We start from the raw sequence: 22,493 nt of genomic DNA on the forward strand, positions 1-22,493 counted from the left end.
ACTGAAATACGTGGCACTGAAATACGTGGCACTGAAATACGTGGCACTTATATACGTGGCACTTATATACGTGGCACTTATATACGTGGCACTTATATACGTGGCACTGAAATACGTGGCACTTACATACGTGGCACTTACATACGTGGCACTTACATACGTGGCACGTGGCACTTACATACGTGGCACTTATATACGTGGCACGTGGCACTTACATACATGGCACTTACATACGTGGCACGTATATACGTGGCACGTGGCACTTACATACGTGGCACTTATATATGTGGCACTGAAATATCGTGGCACTATGTCAGAAAATGTTCATTAAACGGTTAGGGGTGAGGTTAGGGGTAGGGTTAGGGTTTGGATCCCTTTATCACCCTGATGGTGGTGGGTGGTGTTTCAGTGTTTTTTCTGGTTTTTTCTATAAAAACGCATGCGTTTTTAATGCAAACAAATGCATGTGCTTAAAAACGCATGCGTTTACATAGACAGCAATGCATTTTTTTGCCGCAAATAAACGCATGCGTTTTTTTGTGGCAAAAAAACTATGAAACTGAGCTGTGAAATGATGAATCCGGCCTTGGAATCCGTTTTTTCATGCATGTTTCCATTCAAATCATGCACATTTTCCGTTTATTTACTTATTTCCAAAAACGGCATTAAAACCGCGCATAAACCGCACCAAAAAAAAGCATCAAAACTGCACCAAAAACTGCATCAAAACTGCACCAAAAACTGCATCAAAACCTGGTGCAGTTTCGCAGTTTTGGTGCAGTTTGCAGTTTTGGTGCGGTATTGATGCAGTTTTTGGTGCGGTTTTGATGCAGTTCTTGGTGCGTTTTTGATGCAGTTCTTAGTGTGGTTTTGGTGTGGTTTTGATGGAGTTTTTGGTGCGATTTTGGTGCGGTTTTTGCTCAGTTTTGATGCAGTTTTTGGTGCAGTGTTGATGCAATTATGATGCTATACTCACCTCTCAGCGCTGCACGCGGCCGTCCGGTATCAGGGTTGGTGTGCGAGCAGGACCTGTGGTGACGTCGCGGTCACATGACCGTGATGACGCCTGGGTCACATGACCGTGACGTCACGAAGGTCCTTCTCGGCACAGCATCTTTGGAACTGGACCGCCGGGTGCAGCGCCGAGGAGATCGCGACGTCAGAGGGTGAGTATAGCCAATTTTTATTATTTTTTACATTACTATTGATGCTGCATATTGCTGCATATGCAGCATCAATAGTATAGGCGGAAACCCGCAGCGGAAATAGCGGAACAAACCGCAATAAATCTGCAGGGATAACCGCAGCAGTTTTGCCCTGCAGATTTATCAATTCCACTGCGGGAGAACCTGCAGAGCACGCCGCAGAGTGTGCACATAGCCTAAAGGTGCAGAAACGCTGCAGTTCCGCACAAAAGAAGTGACATGCTGCGAGAAAAAAAAGCTGCGTTTCGGTGCGGCCTTTTCCGCAGCATGTGCACAACAAGTCTGCGGCTCCCATTGACTTACATTGGTTGTGCACTACACTGCGGATTTGATGCAATTCAGTTCGGCAAAAAACGCTGCGGATCTGCAATCAAATCCACAATGTGTGCACACAGCCTTAGCATTTAGGGAACCGAGCAAAAAAGCCAAGCAAAAAACAAGTGTGGGATTGCACTTTTTTTGCCATTTCATTGCACTTTGAATTTTTTTCACATTTTCTGCTACACGACATGGTAAAACCAATGGTGTCGTTCAAAAGTAGAACTTGTCCCGCAAAAGATAAGCCCTCACATGGCCATATTGACGGAAAAATTATGGCTCTGGATAGAAGGGGAGCGATAAACGAAAACAAAAAAGCTCCAGGGGTGAAGGGGTTTAGAAACATGGATATGGACATATCTATGGAAATAGACATATATCTGTATGTATCTATCTATCTATCTATCTATCTATCTATCTATCTATCTATCTATCTATCTATCTATCTATCTATCTATCCCTCCCTCTATCTGTGTGTAATGGAGTGTGGGTTGGACAAATGTAAAAGAGGAGGTTGGACAGAAATGACATCACAAATCTGTTTGAAGCTAGAGGGGGGAGAGGAGGGAGGGGTTGGGGTGTGTTTTGGAGTGGGTGTGCTAGGTTCAGGCTTAGTAGCAGTGCAATGCATCATGGAACTTGTAGTATTAGAGCACAATGACTCAGGAGAAAGGAAGTTGTCGATTAACCCCATGAGAGCTGAATCCAGCACTAAAGTGGGCTGCTACAGCATGATAAAAGGTAATATTGCTAAAATAAACACAGTAGATGTTTTCAGTGGCACATAATAGCAAGATTTATGAAAAAAAAAAAAAAAGGTTATAGTAGTGGACAACTTCTTTAAAGCCAAACAGGAGATTGCTAAAGGTAAATGGAAGGCAATTCTTTTTTTAATCTCATCTGTATCTCAGGGTCTCAAGCCATTGTGCTTCCAGCAACTAGGCCCATTGTGTGGATGGGCAAAGTAAACCTAGAGGAGCCGTCATTACAGGGGGTCTCACCTGCAAGCTCAGGTGATGAGATGCTGTGATATTCTTCATTCTTTGAGCTGACAGCAAATGTTTAAGGGGGAGGGTGTGTATGCTTCTGCCCATTCAGGAAAGGGAAAGGAGCCACATGTTTTAGTCAGGGAGGGGAGAGTTACTTTGAAGGGAGAGACTCAGGGATGGCATCCTGGAGGACATGGAAGGATGGCCTATGGAGTTTGGAGATAGATTGTTGGCTGGAGGGGTATCCATGCGCTATGATCATGATTTTCATTGTCTGGAGGAACATAGGCTGTAACTGCACAATATACCAGCTGCAGATACCAAAAGTGTGGGCCAACCAAAAGTTGGGAGACAGTGGGTATTACCTGGTACGGGGGCAGTAGAACTATCAATCCCAGGTTGGGAACTTAGGGACTGAGGACATTGTACTTTGGCCATCTACCTGGATTTGTTGCACAACCATGGACGTAAGGAATAAAAGATAGTTGCATCGCTAACCTGCCTATTACAACACAAAACCTCATATCTTCACACTGGGGTAAGAGGAGAATGTTAGGGGAAGGTTGGAAAATCAGGCAGAAAGACACAGGAGTGATGGAAGAGGGCAGTTAACACACACAGCACTTGACAGAACAAAGTGGAGGAGAACATCAATGCTGGGAGATGTTTGTGAAATCAGAAACAGTAAGGGTCTATGCAAACGTTACGTATTTGGCTGCGGATTCACAGCAGTTTTCCATGCATTGTACAGTACCATGTAAACATATGGAAATGCAAATCCGCAGTGCACATGCTGTGGAAAACACAGCGTGGAATCGCTGCAGTTTATTTTCCACAGCAAGTCAATTCTTTGTGCGGATTCCGCAGCGTTTTATACCTGTTCCATAATTGGAATCCGCAGATGTGAAAACGCATGTGAAATCCACACAAAAAACATGGTAAATCCACAGGTAATCTGCAGGTAAAACGCCCTGAATCTGCACAGAAAAGTCTGCACACGAATCTGCAACGTGTGCACATACCCTTACACAGGTTGGAGGGAGAGGGCTGGGAGTTTACTGCAGGCACATAATTTTTAATCATTTCAAAATGTGTATAAACTTTATCAGTTTAGAATCATCATAATTGTACAGGCCTGGCGAATCATGATTGCGAGATCATTTTTACATACTTAACCTTGTGACGACAAAACAGAAAAAACAATGGCAATTTTTTATTTTAGCCACTTCACCTCAATTGGATTATTTTTCCTATTTTTGAGTTCATTATATGGTTATATAACTGTTGTTATTCAAGACTGCAATTCATTCCATGGAAAAAATAAATAAAATAAAATGAAAGCGCAAAAAAGAAAATTGGCCCTTTCGGGAAGAGGTTGAAAAAAACAATAAAACAGTAAAGTGAGCAAAGATTCAACATCTCCATAAATTGATATTGGATAACTAGCAAAGGACAAACGCAAATGTAAGTTAGCAAGTTTACCTAAAATTGAACTTGTCCAAAGAATTAGCCATATGTCTTGGATTTTTGGAGCATCTGTATAAATTCCTGTCGTTCATAGGAATAATATCAACATCACTGAAGATGAAGCAATTATAATCGTAATCTTTTATGGCCTCTGCATACCCAACATTCATCAGCTTTGCTCTGTTGAAAGTTGTATTTTTACTCTGTTTAAACCAAAAATATATTTGTCATATTTGTGCCATTATGTAACATGTAACATTACTAGTTAAATTAAGATAATACACAATATAATGCATAAAGTTCAGTTCAGAGTAGAAATCAATGTGCTGATGGGGCATCTACAACAGGGAATTATTAAAAATAGCAACACTGAATTGCCAATTTATACCTTTGCAGAAGAAAAAAGAAACAATGCAACGTTTATGTCTTGGAAAAGATGCTCCAGAGTTATTAATGAACCCTTTCCCAACATATTACATACCATTACATCATATTTGGAACAGTTGTCTTTGATGCAAGAGCAATGACCGCCAATACGTCTTTTAACTGACCTGCGATATAAGAGAATAGCACTCCCATACAGGTGACAATCCAGCAGCTGTCAGCTGTCCACTATAGCTGACAACTAGCGCTCAGTGTTTGCACCGTCCAAATCTGTTTAACCCCTTAGATGCTGCTGTCAATAGTGGCTACATCATTATAAATGGTTAACAGAGTGTGGGGGCTTCCTCTTTATCCCAATTGGTGTTCTCAGATCATAATTTTGTGGTCCTGATGTTTGCCCTGGCAATTCATGGCCAAATAGCGGCCTTAGAGTTTGACAGCTGTTGTAACCTGTTCAGAAGTTAGAGGCATTTAGGTGGTAAAAATACACATTTTCATTCCTATCATGCCACTTTGCACCTGAAGGGTTAATAAACTACCTGACAGCAGTTTTCAATATGTCAGGGGGTGCGGTTTTTAAAATGGTATCACTTTGGAGGGTTTCCCAATATATGAGACCCCTAAAGTCACTTCAAACATGGATAGGTCCCTAGAAAAATAAATTTTGTACATTTCATTGAAAAAATGAAAAATTACTGCTAGATTTTTAAACCTCCCAAAATGCTAACAAAATAAAAGAACACTTTACAAATGGTGCTGAAGTAAAGCAGGCACGTGGGAAATGATATTTATTAATGTTTTGCTGTGGTATGACTATCTGGATTAAAGGGATAATCATTCAAAGTTAGAAAATTGCTAATTTTTTAACATTTTTCTCAAATTTCTGATATGTTTTATAAATAAACACAAAACATATCGACCTAAATTTACCATTATCATAAAGTATAATGTGTCGTGAAAAAACGAAATCACTGGGATATGTTGAATCATTCCAGAGTTATTACCACTTAAAGTGACATTGGTCAGATTTAAAAAAATTGGCTCCGTCACTAAGGGGTTAAAGAAACTGACAGTGGAATTCCAGGTGCCCATCAGTCCCCACCCCCAATGCCTTCGATGGGGTGTAATGACAGCCAGGAAATTACTGAAGGCCTCTGTGTCTGCCATTATGTAGATCCTGTCAAGATCAGTCTGTGGCTGGCTTTCATAAGGGACCATGATTTTTGCCATACTGTGGTGCTGTAGTATATAGTAATAACAATCAGATTATTATAGGTTCAAATCTCCTAAGAGGACTACAAAATAAAATGAAAAAAAAAATTAAATTAAAAATATAGATAAATATACAAATTCAAATCACTCATCTTTCCCCACATTAAAATTATTTTTAAATATAGCTATATAGGTGAAAAAAAAGACCTAGGTCCATCAAGTTCAACCTTTCTCCACGAACTGTACATTTTGTCACTAAATTAATTTTAACTCCCAATGTTATGTGTATCAAGGAAATCATCCAGCCCTCTATCAAAAGCTGTTATAGTGTCTGCCATTACTACCTCTTGTGGTAGGACATTCCACTGTCTGACTGCAATAACTGTAAAGAACCTTTTCCTGTTTAGCTCCAGGAATCCATAGTGAGTGCCCCCTGGTCCTTGGTATGGTCCTTGGAAAGAATAAGTCATGCGACAGTTCTCTCTACTGACCACAGATATAGCTATATATATTAGAGGCATCCTGATTACTCGCTAATCCCGCCCCTGCACAGTAGCTCCGCCCCCACCATATTACCACACACAATCTGCACTACATCACCACACACAATCCCGCCCCCCACAAATCCCGCCCCCACCACATCACCACACATAATCCCGCCCCTTCAACACCACCACACATAATCCCGCCCCCCAACACATCACCACACAATCCCACCCCCAACACTTCACCACACATAATCCCGCCCCCAAACCACATTACCACACATAATCCCGGCCCTCCACCACATTATCACAGATAATCCCGCCCCCACCACATTACCACACATAATCCCGCCCCCCACATTACCACACATAATCCCACCCCTGCCACATTACCACACAAAATCCCGCCCCCCACCACATTACCACACATAATCCCACCCCCCATCACACATAATCCTGCCACCCCACCACATTACTACACATAATCCTGCCCCCACCACATTACCACAGATAATCCTGCCCCCCACCACATTACCACACAATCCCTCTCCCCACCCCATCACCACACATAATCGCGCCCCTCCACCCCATCACCACACATAATCCCACCCCCCCACCACATCACCAAGCATAATCCCGCCTCCCACCACATCACCACACATAATCACACCCGCCCACCACATTACTACACATAATCTTGCCCCCCACCACATTACCACACATAATCCCGCCCCCCCAACAAATCACCACACAATCTTGCCCCCCCACCCCATTACCACACATAATCCTGCCCCCCACCACATCACCACACATAATCCCGCCCCAACACATCACCACACTATTGTTATTAACCTCATTTTAAGTCAATTTACCACCTGCGTAAGCGCTACTGAATGTTGTCATTATTTTCTTTAGTTTAATCACCAGCAGCGTTAATTAGATAGCAATGAGCGTGCCGAGCGTTAGCTGGCTGGAAACATCTAGTTTATACATAAATGAGATCTCCTCTGAGACATCTTTTTTCTAAGCTAAACAAGTCAAACTTTTCCAAAACACATATTTGGTATTGTCACATCCATTAAAATCTGATCTATCAAAAAGTGAAATTAATGTAACCAAAAAAAGAAAAAAACAGAATCACAATTTTCAGTTTCCATAACTCCGCAATAAAATGCAATAAAAAGCAATCAACACAATGTAAGTACCGTACACAAAATGCTGCAATAAGAAGTGATAAAAAAATAAAATATCAGAGGATGAACCATTGAGTCAAAGCATTTAAATGAGCATTGTTTCTAGAAAGTGATATGACCACATATTCTATTTCATTTTTGAAATTTCTGGTAGCATTAACTCCTTCCCGACATATGCCATGGTCGACTGGCACTTACCAACCTATGACTAGAGATGAGCAAATAAGATCAGGTTCTTCCTTATTCGGCAAGCTATAGCACTTACCGACTAAGCTGCAGAGGGAACCTGGCTACATGGATCGCTACTGCTGATCAGCTGTCTGGCGCCGCAGCTGCATGTGTCATGGCTGTTTCACAGTCACAACACATTCATGGAGAGCCTAACAAACAGGCTCTCCATGAATGTGTTGTGACAGTGAAACAACCGCAACACATGCAGCCAGATTTCCACTTTAAAATCGTTAGGCTTAATATTGGGTTGCAGCCATGAGGCCCAATTAGCTACTCCAAATCATTTGTGATAAAACTGTATTTTAGTGACAAATCATAAGGCCAGTTTTCCACTTCAAAATTGTTAGGGCTAATATTGGGGTGCAGCCACGAGGCTCAATTTGCTACTCCAAATCATTTGTGCTAAATCAGAAGGCCAAATTTAGTGTTTTAGTGGCAAATCAGAAGGCCAGATTTACACTTAAAAATCGTTAGGTATAACATTGTTGCTCAGGCACACTATTAAAAAAAATAAATGGCAGGTGACTGACAGCTGTGGGCATAAGGTTGTGAAACAGCAGGTTACATGAGTGGGGAAAAAGCAAGGTCTTGGTGGAAGGTGGAATAGGCTTGGTGTTTGACGTGTATGTGGGTTAGGTGTTAATGTAAATGAAAGCTCAATTGGGCAAACATCTCATTCTATCCAAAGACCACTGACAACACCTGTTATTGGCCGGGCTACTCGATTCCCTTTCTATGGCAGCCGCACAGTGGTATGCCTTGAAGATAATACTCTGAAAGCGCATGTGCTACAGTTGATGGCAAGCACTGCATCAAATGGCCTCTCCTCCTCTTACTCTACTTTAACATCACACACAGTACAATCCTCAGATGGTCCATTCTGCAGAGCTGTTGATACATTCTAGTCCAACCACGACAAGCACTGCATCCTAAGCCCCAATCTGTACCGATCACGAGTGTGCAGTTTGCAGGGGTGGAAAGGGTTACTTAGCCTGGACATTTTTTGAGACCGCAAGGGATGACCCAACATATGTTATCTGTGAAATTTGTAAAAAAAACTCAGTGGAGGAAAAAATTGCAATAATTTGACAACTACATGCATGACTCGGCACAGGCGCGATCAACATGCCCTATTGTGGGAATCTTACTGTGCTAAAATGTGGACTACTTGGATGCTAACCTCCGGCCATCCCTTCAACCCAATCTGCTGCTTCTTCCTCCTCTGCCACCATTCCAAGTCTTCTCACACAGGTCTCCAGCCCCAGATACTACAATTCTTTACCCACCACAGTCAAGGTGAGTAAGAGCCGGTCAAGCAGACATGAATGCGGCTTTTGTGTCACCTAGCACAAAACAGCTTTCTCAATCCACCATAACATCTCTGCCTGAACCTCACTCACAGTCAAGCAGTTTGTCCTGCTTTCCGTACCCCGTCCTCTCTCTGCACAGCAGCAAGCCCTCAGTCTCTCAACTAAGAGCTTGAACTCCACCATGTCCAATCTGTTGGCCACAAGAATGCTGCCTTTCCTCCTGGTGGATACAGTTTCAGAAAGTTGATGTCCATCGCAGTGTCCCAGTACCAGTTGCCCAGTCGCCATTACTTCTCTAAGAAAGCTGGGTCTGCACTACACAATCATTTCACCACAAACATCACCCGTTCCCTGAAAAAATCTTAGTCTGTCAGAGTGCATTTCAACACTGAGACCTAGACGAGCAGACATAGGCAGGTGCGTTACATTTCGCTGACTGTGCACCAGATTACTATGGTGGCTGTGGGGGCAGGCAGTAAAGGAGCTGCTCCATAAGTCTTTGAAACCCCAGGCTTGTGGGACAAACCTCTGTATCTAACAGTTCCTCCACTGCTTCTACCTCCTCCCCTCCTCTAGGGTCTCCAGCTGTGCCCTCAACCTCTCCCTTAATCAGACTTGCATCCCAAGAGTACAGATAGAATCTCCTCCACCTTTGTACTGCGTTATGGACAGGTATCCAGACCGAATTAGAGCAATGGCTGTCTCCACTAAACTTGAATCCAGGGATGGGCATGTGCTATAATGGTGCACACTTGGTGGTGGCTCTATGCCATGGCAACCTCACACATGTGCCTTGCATTGCTCACATCCTCAACCTCATGGTAACAGACAAACTGTTAGTGAAGATGCAGGAACTGAGGAACAAATAGAGGAGGACAAGGTGATGGACGTGCAAAAGTCAGGCCATGAAAAGGATAATAATCCACTCTCTTTTGTTCGTGGTTGGTGAGAGGGGATGGAATAAGTAACCTTGAGTGTTACTCTGCCTTCAACACACCATTGACTTGGACATCATGGAAATGCCAGACACACTAGCGCCTTCTTGCTGCACCATCTTCAACATAATGCCCATATTCTTAGGGTTAGAAATAGTGCTGACTACTTGGTTGCCATTGTGTTGGATCGACGGTGCAAGAGGAGAAAATTTAGCCAAATTCTTGCCCCCCTGGAAGGGAATGCGTGCATGCTGGAGTATCGAAACATGTTTGTAGACAGTCTTAAGAGTGGTTTTCCCAAGACAGAAGTGAGGTACACAGTTTGCATCCCAGTTCTAGACATCCAACCTTGGGAACGTCAAGGAGTCATCTTAAAATCATTAATAACAGCAGCAGTGTAAGTGGCATAGGTAACATAGTAACATAGTAACATAGTTAGTAAGGCCGAAAAAAGACATTTGTCCATCCAGTTCAGCCTATATTCCTATATTCCATCATAATAAATCCCCAGATCTACATCCTTCTACAGAACCTAATAATTGTATGATACAATATTGTTCTGCTCCAGGAAGACATCCAGGCCTCTCTTGAACCCCTCGACTGAGTTCGCCATCACCACCTCCTCAGGCAAGCAATTCCAGATTCTCACTGCCCTAACAGTAAAGAATCCTCTTCTATGTTGGTGGAAAAACCTTCTCTCCTCCAGACGCAAAGAATGCCCCCTTGTGCCCGTCACCTTCCTTGGTATAAACAGATCCTCAGCGAGATATTTGTATTGTCCCCTTATATACTTATACATGGTTATTAGATCGCCCCTCAGTCGTCTTTTTTCTAGACTAAATAATCCTAATTTCGCTAATCTATCTGGGTATTGTAGTTCTCCCATCCCCTTTATTAACTTTGTTGCCCTCCTTTGTACTCTCTCTAGTTCCATTATATCCTTCCTGAGCACCGGTGCCCAAATCTGGACACAGTACTCCATGTGCGGTCTAACTAGGGATTTGTACAGAGGCAGTATAATGCTCTCATCATGTGTATCCAGACCTCTTTTAATGCACCCCATGATCCTGTTTGCCTTGGCAGCTGCTGCCTGGCACTGGCTGCTCCAGGTAAGTTTATCATTAACTAGGATCCCAAGTCCTTCTCCCTGTCAGATTTACCCAGTGGTTTCCCGTTCAGTGTGTAATGGTGATATTGATTCCTTCTTCCCATGTGTATAACCTTACATTTATCATTGTTAAACCTCATCTGCCACCTTTCAGCCCAAGTTTCCAACTTATCCAGATCCATCTGTAGCAGAAAACTATCTTCTCTTGTATTAACTGCTTTACATAGTTTTGTATCATCTGCAAATATCAATATTTTACTGTGTAAACCTTCTACCAGATCATTAATGAATATGTTGAAGAGAACAGGTCCCAATACCGACCCCTGCGGTACCCCACTGGTCACAGCGACCCAGTTAGAGACTATACCATTTATAATTTCTGTGAGTAAATTAACACATTTTTACACCAGCCCATGCACCAGCAGAACAGAGTACAAGTCTGACACGTTGTGAATAACTGGAGAGGATGGTGCAGGAGTATCTGGAGCTCAATATCAATGCCATCAGGGGATTTGGACCATTTTGCATTTAGGTCTTCAAAAATGAAAAAGTGGTCTGAGCTCGTCTCCATTCCTTCGAGGTTTTGTCGTGCCTGGCAGCCAGCTTTCTCTCAGAAAGTGTTTGCAGCACTGCTGGAGGTTTCCTGATGGATAGGCACAGCTGGCTGTCCCCTGAAAGTGTAGACCACCTAACTTTCATCAAAATGAACAAGTCACGGATCTGCAATGACTTTTGCACCACAGTCGCAGATTGGCAAGACTAGGCGATGGTGTAGTTTTTAGTGTCATGTATTGGTCTTGAATGATTGCAGTCTATGCCATCTTTGTGGTGTCTTCTGTGCCTTCTGTTGCTACTGCTGCTGTTACAAACAATTTTTTGAAATGTGGAGATTCCAAGATGAGTCTCCATCTGTTGGGTTGCCTGTGGTCAAAGGTATGTCAGATGCCTATTATAAGGTTTCTACTCTGTGGAAATTGATGCCACTTTAGTGGTGTGTGACAATTAATTTTTTGAAATGTGGAGACTCCAAGTTGGGTCTCAATCTGGTCGGTTGCCTGTAGTAGAAGGTGTGTCAGATGCCTATTATGAGGATTCTACTCTGAAAATTGATGCCACTTTAGCTGTGTGTGACAATCAGTTGTTAGAAATTGGATACTCCAAGTCTCCATCTAGTGGGTTGCCTGTGTAAGTAGGGTTCCAAGACAGGCAGGCCTGCACTCACTTTCAGTCAACTACCAGTGTTACTTTACATACATTTCTGTACAATAGTAGTCTATGAAACTGATGTTTGTGCCACTTGAGTGTGACTGGAATAAAAAAAATGGAGGTGTTGCATGAGGTATCTGGTCTCCCAGCAAAGAAGACTTACACCGCTCCCTTAACCACCATGTTTTAATTGAACCTTCAATTCAAAGCTGTAAATGCTGTCCCAGACATTGATAACTCATGCATGGCCCATGACTGACTACTTCTGTGCCATTATAAAAGGTTACACTATGGGTTAATTGATGTCTAAACAACCTGTGTTACTTTCATTACATTTTCTATCAAAAGTACTGTATGAAACTGATGTTTGTGCCATCTGAGTGTGGCTGGAATAAAAAAAATGGACGTGTTGCCTAAAGTATCAGGTCTCCCAGCTAAGAAGGCTTACACCACTCCCTTACCTACCTGGCCCTCATTAATACATAAATTCTAAGCTGTAAATGCTGTCCCCAGACCTTGATACCTCATGCATGGGCCATGGCTGACAGCTTCTGTGCCATTATAAAAGGTTCTGCTGTGTGTCAATTGATCAATCAACTGCATGTATTATTATTTTTATATCTTTCTACCAATAGTAGTCCATGAAACTGATGCTTGTGCCACCTGAGTGTGACTTGGAAACTAAAAAAAACTGAGCTGTTGCATTAGGTATCTGAGCTCCAAGCAAAGAAGGCTTACCTCTCCCTTAGCAACCACGTCTTAACTGAAACTTCAATTCAAAGCTGTAAATTCTGGTCCAGACCCTGATACCTCATGCCTGGACCATGATTGATTGCTTCTGTGCCTATATAAAAGGATCTACTGTGGGTCAATTGATCAGTCAACAACCTCTATTACTTTCCTTACATTTTTCTACCAATAGTACTGTATTAAACGGATGTTTGTGTCACCTGAGTGTGGCTGGAATAAAAAAAAATATTGGAGGTGTTGCATGAGGCATCAGCTCTCCCAGCTAATAAGGTTTGCACTGATCCCTCAACCACCAGGTCATCATTAAAACTTTAATTCCAAGCTGGGCCAGACCCTAATACTCCATGCATGGACCATGGCTGACTGCTTCAGTGCATTATAAGCAGGTCTACTGTTGATCAATTGATCAGCCAACTACCTGTGTTTAAATCTTTCTGCCATTAATAGTCCACGAAACTGATGCTTGTGCTATCTCAATGTGGCTGGAATTTAAAAAAATGGAGGTGTTGCATGAGGTATCAGGTCTCCCAGCTAAGAAGGTTTACATTGCTCCCTTAACCACCAGTTCCTCACTAAAACTTCAATTCCAAGGTGTAAATGCTAAACCAGACCCTAATACCTCATGCATGGGCCATGGCTTACTGCTTCTATTCCATTATAAAAGGTTCTACTGTGGGTCACTTGATCAGTCAACAACCTGTGTTACTTTCCTTACATTTTTCTATCAATAGTACTGTAAGAAACTGATGTTTGTGCCATCTGAGTGTGGCTGAAATAAAAAAAAATGGACGTGTTGCATCAGGTATCAGGTCTCTCAGCTAAGAAGGCTTACACTGTTCCCCTAACCACCAGGTCCTCATTAAAATTGCAATTCCAAGCTGGAAATGCTGGGTCAGATCCTGATACCTCATGCATGAGCCATGGCTGACGGCCTCTGTGCCAATATAAAAGGTTTTACTCTGGGTCAATTGATTAGTCAACTACCTGTGTTACTACTCTTACATTTTTCTACCAGTAGTAGTCTACAAAACTGATGTTTGTGCCATCTGAGTGTCTCTGGAATTAAAAAAAAAAAAAGAAAATTGGAGGTGTTGCATGAGGTATCAGTTCTCCCAGCTAAGAAGACTTATACTGCTTCCTTAACCATCAGGTCCTCATTGAAATTTCAATTCCAAGCTGTAAAAGCTGGGCCAAACCCCACTACCTCATGCATGGCCCATCGCTGACTGTTGCTTTGCCATTTGCAAATTTCTACTGCGGGTCAATTGATGCCAGTTTTCATGGTGTCTACCCCTAATTTTAGCTTTTAGGAGGATTTTTGTCACCCTTTAATGTGTATATATTTGATTTGGCATCCCATTGAATCTAATTGTGCTCAGGTAGGTTCGGCGAACCATTTGGCAAACGTTTTTGGCGAACGTCTAATCGTTCTGCAAATTGAACTGAACCAAACCTTAAAAGGTTCGCTAGTTATAAACTTCTGTGAAGCACCTGTGGGTTCAAGGTACTCACCACACATCTAGATACAGTTACTGAGGCATCTATTTTCCAAAATGGGGTCACTTTTGGGTGGGTTTCCACTGTTTAGGCAAATAAGGGGATCTCCAAATGCGGCATGACACCTTCACACCATTCTATTAAAATATGAGATGCAAAATGTCAGTCCTTCCTTTCTGAACCCTGCCATGTATCCAAACAGTAGTTTTTCACCACATATTGGGTATCTGTGTGCTCAAGAGAAATTACACAATACATTTTGGTGTCCAATTTCTCCTGTTACCTTGTGAAAATAAAAAAATTGGGACTAAAAGAAAATTTTTGTGACAAAAAATGTTATTTTTTTATTTTTATGGCTTAACATTATAACCTTCTGTAAAGAATCTGGGGGTTCAAGGTGCTCATCACACATCTAGATAAGTGCCCTGAGGGTTGTTGTTCCAAAGTGCTGTAACTTTAGCTTTTTTTTCCACTGTTTAGTCACATCAGGGGCTCTCCCAAAGCAGTATGGCGTCAGCTAATTATTCTAGCAAATTTTGGTTTCAAAAAGTCAATTGGTGCTCCTTCCCTTCCAAGCCCTGCTGTGCTCAAAAACAGTAGTTTTCCTACACATATTGGGTATCTGCAGGAAATTTCTCCTGTTACCCTTATAAAAATGTAAAATTTCGGGATAAGAAACATTTTTATGAGAAAAATTGCATTTTTGACATTTTAGGGAATTGTTTTTAAGGTATACATTTAGTGGTAAAAATGACATTACAATATGATTCACCTAGTTCATTCAATTACCATGATACTCAATATGTCTAGCTATTTTAATTTTAGCTGTGAAAAAAATCTGAAGTTTTAAAAAACTACTGAATTTTGGCAGGTTGTGTTGCCATTTTCCAAGACCCGTGACATTATTATATTTCAGCAGAGGGATCTGTATGATGGCTTATTTTTTGCGGGGCTGGATGATATTTTTAATAATATTATTTTGGGAGCACTTGTTACAGACTTTGTGGAATTACGATGCTCCAAAGTTGTAATTTTGATGTTCTTGAATTTTTTTCGTTTATGGTGCTTACCAATCGGGTTAAATGCTTTATATTTTGATAGCTCTGACTTTTTCTGAACCAGGTGATACCACATATGTGCACTTTTCACTGTTGTTGTTAGTCTACTTAGGGAACTTGAAGATAGGGTCATCTGATCGCTGTGTTATATACAGCGATGTCAAGGCATTGCTGCAATTAGCAGAAATTACGATCTCCTTTGAAGCCCAGCCAGAGGAAGAGTTTCAAAGGAGCTCTATAATGACAGGCGGTCATCAGCTGACTCTCGCATGTCATGAGAATCCATCGACGACTGCGGACATGATCAGGTGGAGAGAAAGATGCACCTGCATGCCGGCACATGTGAAATGCCTCTGTCAGAGATTGACATTGGCATTTAACAGGATAACGATAGCGAGAGCAGCACTGCTCTACCCAAGATTGTTAGCAGCAAGTCCTGGCTGTAATACACAGACATCACCTGCCGGGTATGGGGAAGGCTCGCTGCGTGAGCGCCCTCCATACACTTGCTTCTGATCTTCGCCATACATGTAGGGCAAAAATCATGAAGGGGTTAATACTGAACAATTGATCTTAACTCACCATCAACAAACAACAGCAGACAAGAGTTTATAATGGACGAAAAGTTTGAATGAAATGGTTAGCGATTATTACATCATAACATTGAACATTGTCCACTGTATTCACCCAAACAATCTGAAATGTAGGCATGTTCAACTTTAAAATCCCATAAGTCATACTAGTTATTTCACATATGAATCTGTAACATTTTGCACTAACATTTCTTTTGATACTTTAAAAGAATATTTAATCAAATTAGGGAAGCAAGCATTTTTATTTTTCTGCTAATTATAAATATGAACTTGTTCCAATACTTCAACCGTTTCTGAACTATTGCATTGCAACACGGTCATCCCTATTTAGGATTTGCATTTCCAATCCTACTTTCTGTTGTTTAAATTGTCCATTTGTATTGCACAATTTTTGAAAATTGAACAAACATATTTTCGCTCACCTAAACAATTTCATGCATGATGAACAAATGTTTTTAGACTCGGGGTTCAGTTGATCAACACATTCATATTACACAATTATAGTGAATGATGAGTCATTACCCTTAGAATCATAGAACCAGAAGTATATAGTCTGTATTAACCCCTTAATCCCATCCTATCCTGTCGAGGTGACCTGGGACTTAATTCCCATTGGTGGGATAGTACGTCCATCGCGATCAGCTGCGCTCACGGGGGGGGGAGCACGGCCGATCGGGGCCGGGTGTCAGCTGACTATCGCAGCTGACGTTCGTCACTATGTGCCAGGAGCTGTCATGGACTGCTCCTGGCACATTAACCCCCAGAACACTGCGATCAAACATGATCGCAGTGTTCCGGCGGCATAGGGAAGCATCGCGCAGGGAGGGGGCTCCCTGCGTGCTTCCCTGAGACCCTCAGAGCACCACGATGTGATCGCGTTGCTCCGAGGGTCTCCTACCTCCTCCTCCCTGCAGAGCCCAGATCCAAAATGGCCGCGGGGGGCCTTCCGGGTCCTGCAGGGAGGTGGCTTGCAAGCGCCTGCTCAGAGCAGGCACCTGTAAACCTCCCCGCGGTGCCTGTCTGATCGCTGATCTGACACAGTGCACTGCAAAGTATCAGATCAGCGATCTAACACTATATAGTCATGTCCCCCCCGGGGCAATGTAAACAAGTAAAAAAAAAAATATTTACATGTGTAAAAAAAGAAATCCTAAGGAAAAAAAAAATATTGTTCCAAAAAATACATTTCTTTGTCTAAATAAAAAAAACAATAAAAGTACACATATTTAGTATCGCTGCACCCGTAACGAGACGACCTATAAAACTGTCACACTAGTTAACCCCTCAGTGATCACAGTAAAAAAAAAAGTGGCAAAAAACTAAGCATTATTATCATACCGCCAAACAAAAAGTGGAATAACACGCGATCAAAATGAGGGATATAAAAAACATGGTACTGCTGAAAACGTCATCTTGTCCTGCAAAAAACGAGCCACCATACAGCATCATTAGCAAAAAAACAAAAAAAGTTATAGTCCTCAGAATAAAGCGATGCAAAAATTATTATTTTTTATATAAAATAGATTTTATAGTATAAAAGCGCCAAAACGTAAAAGAGATATAAATGAGGTATCACTGTAATCGTACTAACCTGAAGAATAAAACTGCTTTATCAATTTTATCAAGCGTGGAACGGTATAAACGCCCCCTAAAAGAAATTCACGAATTGCTGGTTTTTGTTCATTCTGCCTCACAAAAATCAAAATAAAAAGCAATCAAAAAATGTCACGTTCCCGAAAATGTTACTTATAAAAACGTCAACTCGTCCTGCAAAAAACAAGACCTCACTTGACTCTGTGGACCAAAATATGGAAAAATTATAGCTCTCAAACTATGGAGATGCAAAAACTATTTTTTGCAATAAAAAGTGTCTTTTAGTGTGTGACATCTGCCAATCATAAAAATCCGCTAAAAAACCCGCTATAAAAGTAAATCAAACCCCCCTTCATCACCCCCTTAGTTAGGGAAATATAATAAAATTAAAAAAATGTATTTATTTCCATTTTCCCATTAGGGTTAGGGTTGGGGCTAAAGTTAGGGTTAGGGCTACAGTTAGGGTTGGGGCTACAATTAGGGTTAGGGTTGGGGCTACAGTTAGGGTTAGGGTTGGGGCTACAGTTAGGGTTTGGGATACAGTTAGGGTTAGGGTTGGGGCTAAAGTTAGGGTAAGGATTGGGGCTCAAGTTAGGGTTAGGGTTGGGGCTAAAGTTAGGGTTAGGGTTTGGATTACATTTACGGTTGGGATTAGGGTTAGGGGTGTGTTGGAGTTAGGGGTGTGGTTAGGGTTGGGATTAGGGTTAGGGGCATGTTTGGGTTAGGGGTGTGGTTACAGTTATGGGTAGGGTTGGGATTAGGGTTAGGGGTGTGTTTTGGTTAGGGTTTCAGTTAGAATTAGGGGGTTTCCACTCTGGGGACACAGCAGGGGCTCTCTAAATGTGACATGGCGTCCGATCTCAATTCCAGCCAATTCTGTGTTGAAAAAGTAAAACAGTGCTCCTTCCCTTCCGAGCTTTCCCGTGCGCCACAACAGGGGTTTATCCCAACATATGGGGTATCAGCGTACTCAGGACAAATTGGAAAATAACTTCTGGGGTCCAATTTCTCTGGTTACCCTTGGCAAAATAAAAATTTGGAGGGCTAAAATCATTTTTGTGGGAGAAAAATTATTTTTTATTTTCACAGCTCTGCGTTATAAACTGTAGTGAAACACTTAGGGGTTCAAAGTTCTCACAACATATGTAGATAAGTTCCTTGGGCAGTCTAGTTTCCGGTCACTTGTGGGGGGTTTCCACTGTTTAGGTACATCAGGGGCTCTGTAAATGCAATGTGATGCCTGCCGACCATTCCATCTAAGTCTGCATTCCAAACAGTGCTCCTTCCTGTCAGGACTCTGAACATTTTTTACCTTTTGTGCATTACTGCCCTTTTCCAACATGGCATCTTTGGTCTCATGTGCACTTGTCTTCCTGCTATAAAACTCCACCCCAGCCTTCAGTCTGTGCTAGATTATTCTGCTTTGCATCCAGCTTCTGATTACTCCCTGGCCTTGCACCTGCACCTGCACCTGCTCCTGTGAACCTGTGTTGGAGATCCTGCCACTCTGCTCTGAGTTCCTGCTGCGTACACCAGTGTTCAGTAATCCTCCTTCATCTGCTGCTCGTGTTACTTCCATCTGCATTTGCTGGACATGTAAGCTGTTTCTGCTCTGCAAAACCTGAGACTATTTACCAGGACTCCCTGGTTGAGCTAGGATATGATTTGAACTGCCTAATGCCTAATAGCATATCTATCTGTGTCTGGACTAAGTCAAGGATCTATTCGTGTCAAGTTTCCTCAAGAATAACTGTGCTTCATAGACTTTCGGTTTGTTTGCATCTACCTCTGAAGTTTCCTATTGACTGCTAAGCTGCGTTTATTATTTGCACCAAGTGTTGTGGACTTGAGTTTCTCTCTGCACCTGCTTGAATCACAGTGTGATAATATAAACTTTACCACTTATAAAACTGTGTCCTGTTGTCTTGTTCCACACAAAGAGTCTCCTGAATTATCCCCTATAATTATTACAGGATAATCTAGCCATAAAAAAAAGGAGACTGCTGGAACAATGACTGCAGAGAGCAGATTAGAGCAGGTGTTTTCCATAATTAGATCACTGCAGAAAGATGTGGAAGGTCTGCAAAAGAAGTTTGGAAGCTTTGAACACAATCAACAAGTGTTTGGACAAACTTTGCAGGACTTAAGCAACCGCATGGCAGCCCAGGAAAACAAACTTGCTGGCATAGAGTCCCAGTATGGACGGGCTTTTCAAGACATAAGCACGCAAATAGCTGCACAAGTGACTTTACCCTCTGGGCAACCGCCACCAGCTAGCCCACCTAAGTTGCCCCCATTCAGATTTAATGGTGATCGCGACAAATTTAATCGCTTTGTGAATCAATGTATGCTATATTTTGATGTGCATGCTGACCGTTTTCCTACTGATAGATCCACAGTATTGTGTGTAATAATGCTACTGACCTCACGAGCGCTTGCCTGGGCGAATCCGATGATTGAGTCTCGTGTTAAATGACTTGGATGATTTCTTGGCCGCTATGGCATTAATGTTTGATGACCCTAATCGCCGTGCAACTGCTGAATCTGCTTTGTTGTCTTTACGCCATTCTAAACGTTCTGTTTTTGAGTATGCCACTGAATTCAGGAGATTGGCAGTAGAACCAATTGGGACAGTTATGCACAATTGCCTATTTTTAAAAGAGGTCTGTCTAGTATTATAAAAGATGAACTAGATCGCTCAGAGTCACCACAAGAACTAGAGACATTTATACAGCATTGTGTGCGCATAGACATTCGCCTTACTGAGCGTAGGCAGGAGAAATTTGCTGCATATAACCGTATTTCTAACTTTTCCCTTCCTTCCAAAGAGCCTGCAGGTAAAACATCTCGGGAAGTGGAGGAGGTGCCCATGCAAATTGATTCCGTTCAGAGACGTGAGATCAATGAGCGCCGGGAGCATCGCCTTCGTGAAAGTCTATGTTTCTACTGCAGCCAGTCTGACCACTTCTTGATCAATTGTCCTAAGTGTCCTAGACGGCCTAACAAGGTGCTAGCAGCAATAGGGGAGTATGACAACTGTGATGATGAATCTGACATCTTTGAATGTAGCCTGCCTTTAAACGCTGTATTCCATTCACTTTCTATGACTTCACCCCCCAAGGAGCTGAAGGAAAAGAACTCTCACTGTTCTCTCCCTATTAAGATCCTGTGTTCAGGAAAGTGGATTTCCAGTTCAGCTATGATTGATTCTGGTGCAGGTGGCAATTTCATGGATATCGCATTTGCCAAGGAACATGGTATTAAAATTCAGCAAAGAGCCTCTCCAATTACCATGGAAACAGTGGATGGGTCACCTTTAATCTCTGGGCCTGTGGATCAGGAGACCGTACCCCTTGAAATTTTGTTGGAGTCTAATCATCAGGAGCAACTTACTTTCTTGCTAATTTCTTCTCCTCATTTTCCTGTGATTTTAGGCATTCCTTGGTTGCGTTCTCAGAACCCAATTATCAACTGGGAGACCAAGGAGATTATCTTTCCAACAAGGAGCAACTCAGCGTTAACAGAAGCTGTCCCTGAGTCCAAGGCTACGGAACCACATGTACAAGTATCTTCTTTACTTCCAGCATATAAAGAGTTCTCTGACCTCTGTGACAAGAAGAATGCAGATCAACTTCCTCCACACAGGCATTATGACTGTTCCATTGAGTTGCTTCCTGGGGCAGATATTCCTTTTGGTCATGTATACCCTTTGGCGGCACCTGAGCTTCAAGCCTTAAAGGAGTATATTGATGAAAATCTGGCCAAAGGCTTCATACGTCCTTCTTCCTCACCAGCAGGGGCACCCATTTTTTTTGTAAAGAAGAAGGATGGGACCCTGAGACAATGTGTTGACTATCGGGAACTCAATAAGGTAACCGTACGAAACCGTTACCCTTTGCCTCTGATTCCCGAATTACTGGAAAGAGTCCGCCATGCTAAGGTGTTCTCTAAGCTGGATCTTCGTGGGGCTTATAATTTGGTGCATATTCGTCCTGGGGATGAGTGGAAGACAGCATTCAGATGCCGGTATGGACACTTTGAATCTCTTGTGATGCCCTTCGGGCTTTGTAACGCCCCTGCAGCATTTCAACACCTTGTTAATTACATCTTCAGAGATTTGTTGGACCAGTTTGTGGTGATCTATTTGGATGATATACTAATCTTTTCTGACTCTCTACAGGAACATGAAGAACATGTCAAAACTGTTTTAAGACATCTAAAAGAGAACCAACTGTATATCAAGCCAGAGAAATGCGAGTTCCATCATTCTGAGATACAGTTCTTGGGTTATATCATCTCTCCCCAGGTTCTGAACATGGAATCTGGTAAGATTCAGGCTATCCTTGACTGGCCGGTACCCAAGAACGTTAAGGAGGTCCAACGTTTTATTGGTTTTGCAAATTTCTACAGACGCTTCATTCGAAATTTTTCTGATATTGTCCGTCCCATTACTTCCTTGACAAAGAAGGAAAAGCCCTTTAAGTGGTCATCACAGGCTCAAGAAGCTTTTGATCGGCTGAAGATCTGTTTCACATCAGCACCGCTGTTGATACACCCAGATCCAACACATCCTTTCATTGTGGAGGTGGACGCGTCTGATAATGCTTTGGGGGCTATTCTCTCCCAAAGAACTGGAGAGAAGGGTCTGCTACATCCTTGTGATTTCTTTTCCCATAGATTAACCTCAGCAGAGAAGAATTACGACGTGGGAGACAAGGAATTTCTGGCTATTATTGCGACTTTCAAAGAATGGAGGCATCATCTGCAAGGAGCTGCACAACAGATCATAGTGCTAACTGACCATCGCAATCTAGAGTTCCTCAAATCCTCTAGATGTCTTTCTCCTCGTCAGGCTTGTTGGAACTTATTCTTAAATCAATTTAACTTTGTTATCTCGTACCGTCCAGGTTCTCGTAATGGGAAGGCTGATGCTTTATCCATCCATCCATCAATCCATGC

At 42.2% G+C, this 22,493-nt stretch overlaps 1 protein-coding gene across 1 annotated transcript in view; it reads right to left on the minus strand.

The window, feature by feature from the left end:
- The window catches only part of LOC143784564 (beta-1,4-galactosyltransferase 1-like), a 356,101-nt gene that overhangs the window by 121,138 nt on the left and 212,470 nt on the right, over window positions 1–22,493 (minus strand). Inside the window, exon 4 of the mRNA XM_077272989.1 lies at window positions 3,995–4,182. Coding sequence (XP_077129104.1) covers window positions 3,995–4,182 — 188 coding nt within the window. The remainder of the gene's footprint in view (window positions 1–3,994; window positions 4,183–22,493) is intronic.

This window comes from Ranitomeya variabilis, chromosome 1 (genome assembly GCF_051348905.1).
Source record: "Ranitomeya variabilis isolate aRanVar5 chromosome 1, aRanVar5.hap1, whole genome shotgun sequence".
Classification (NCBI taxonomy): Eukaryota; Metazoa; Chordata; class Amphibia; order Anura; family Dendrobatidae; genus Ranitomeya; species Ranitomeya variabilis.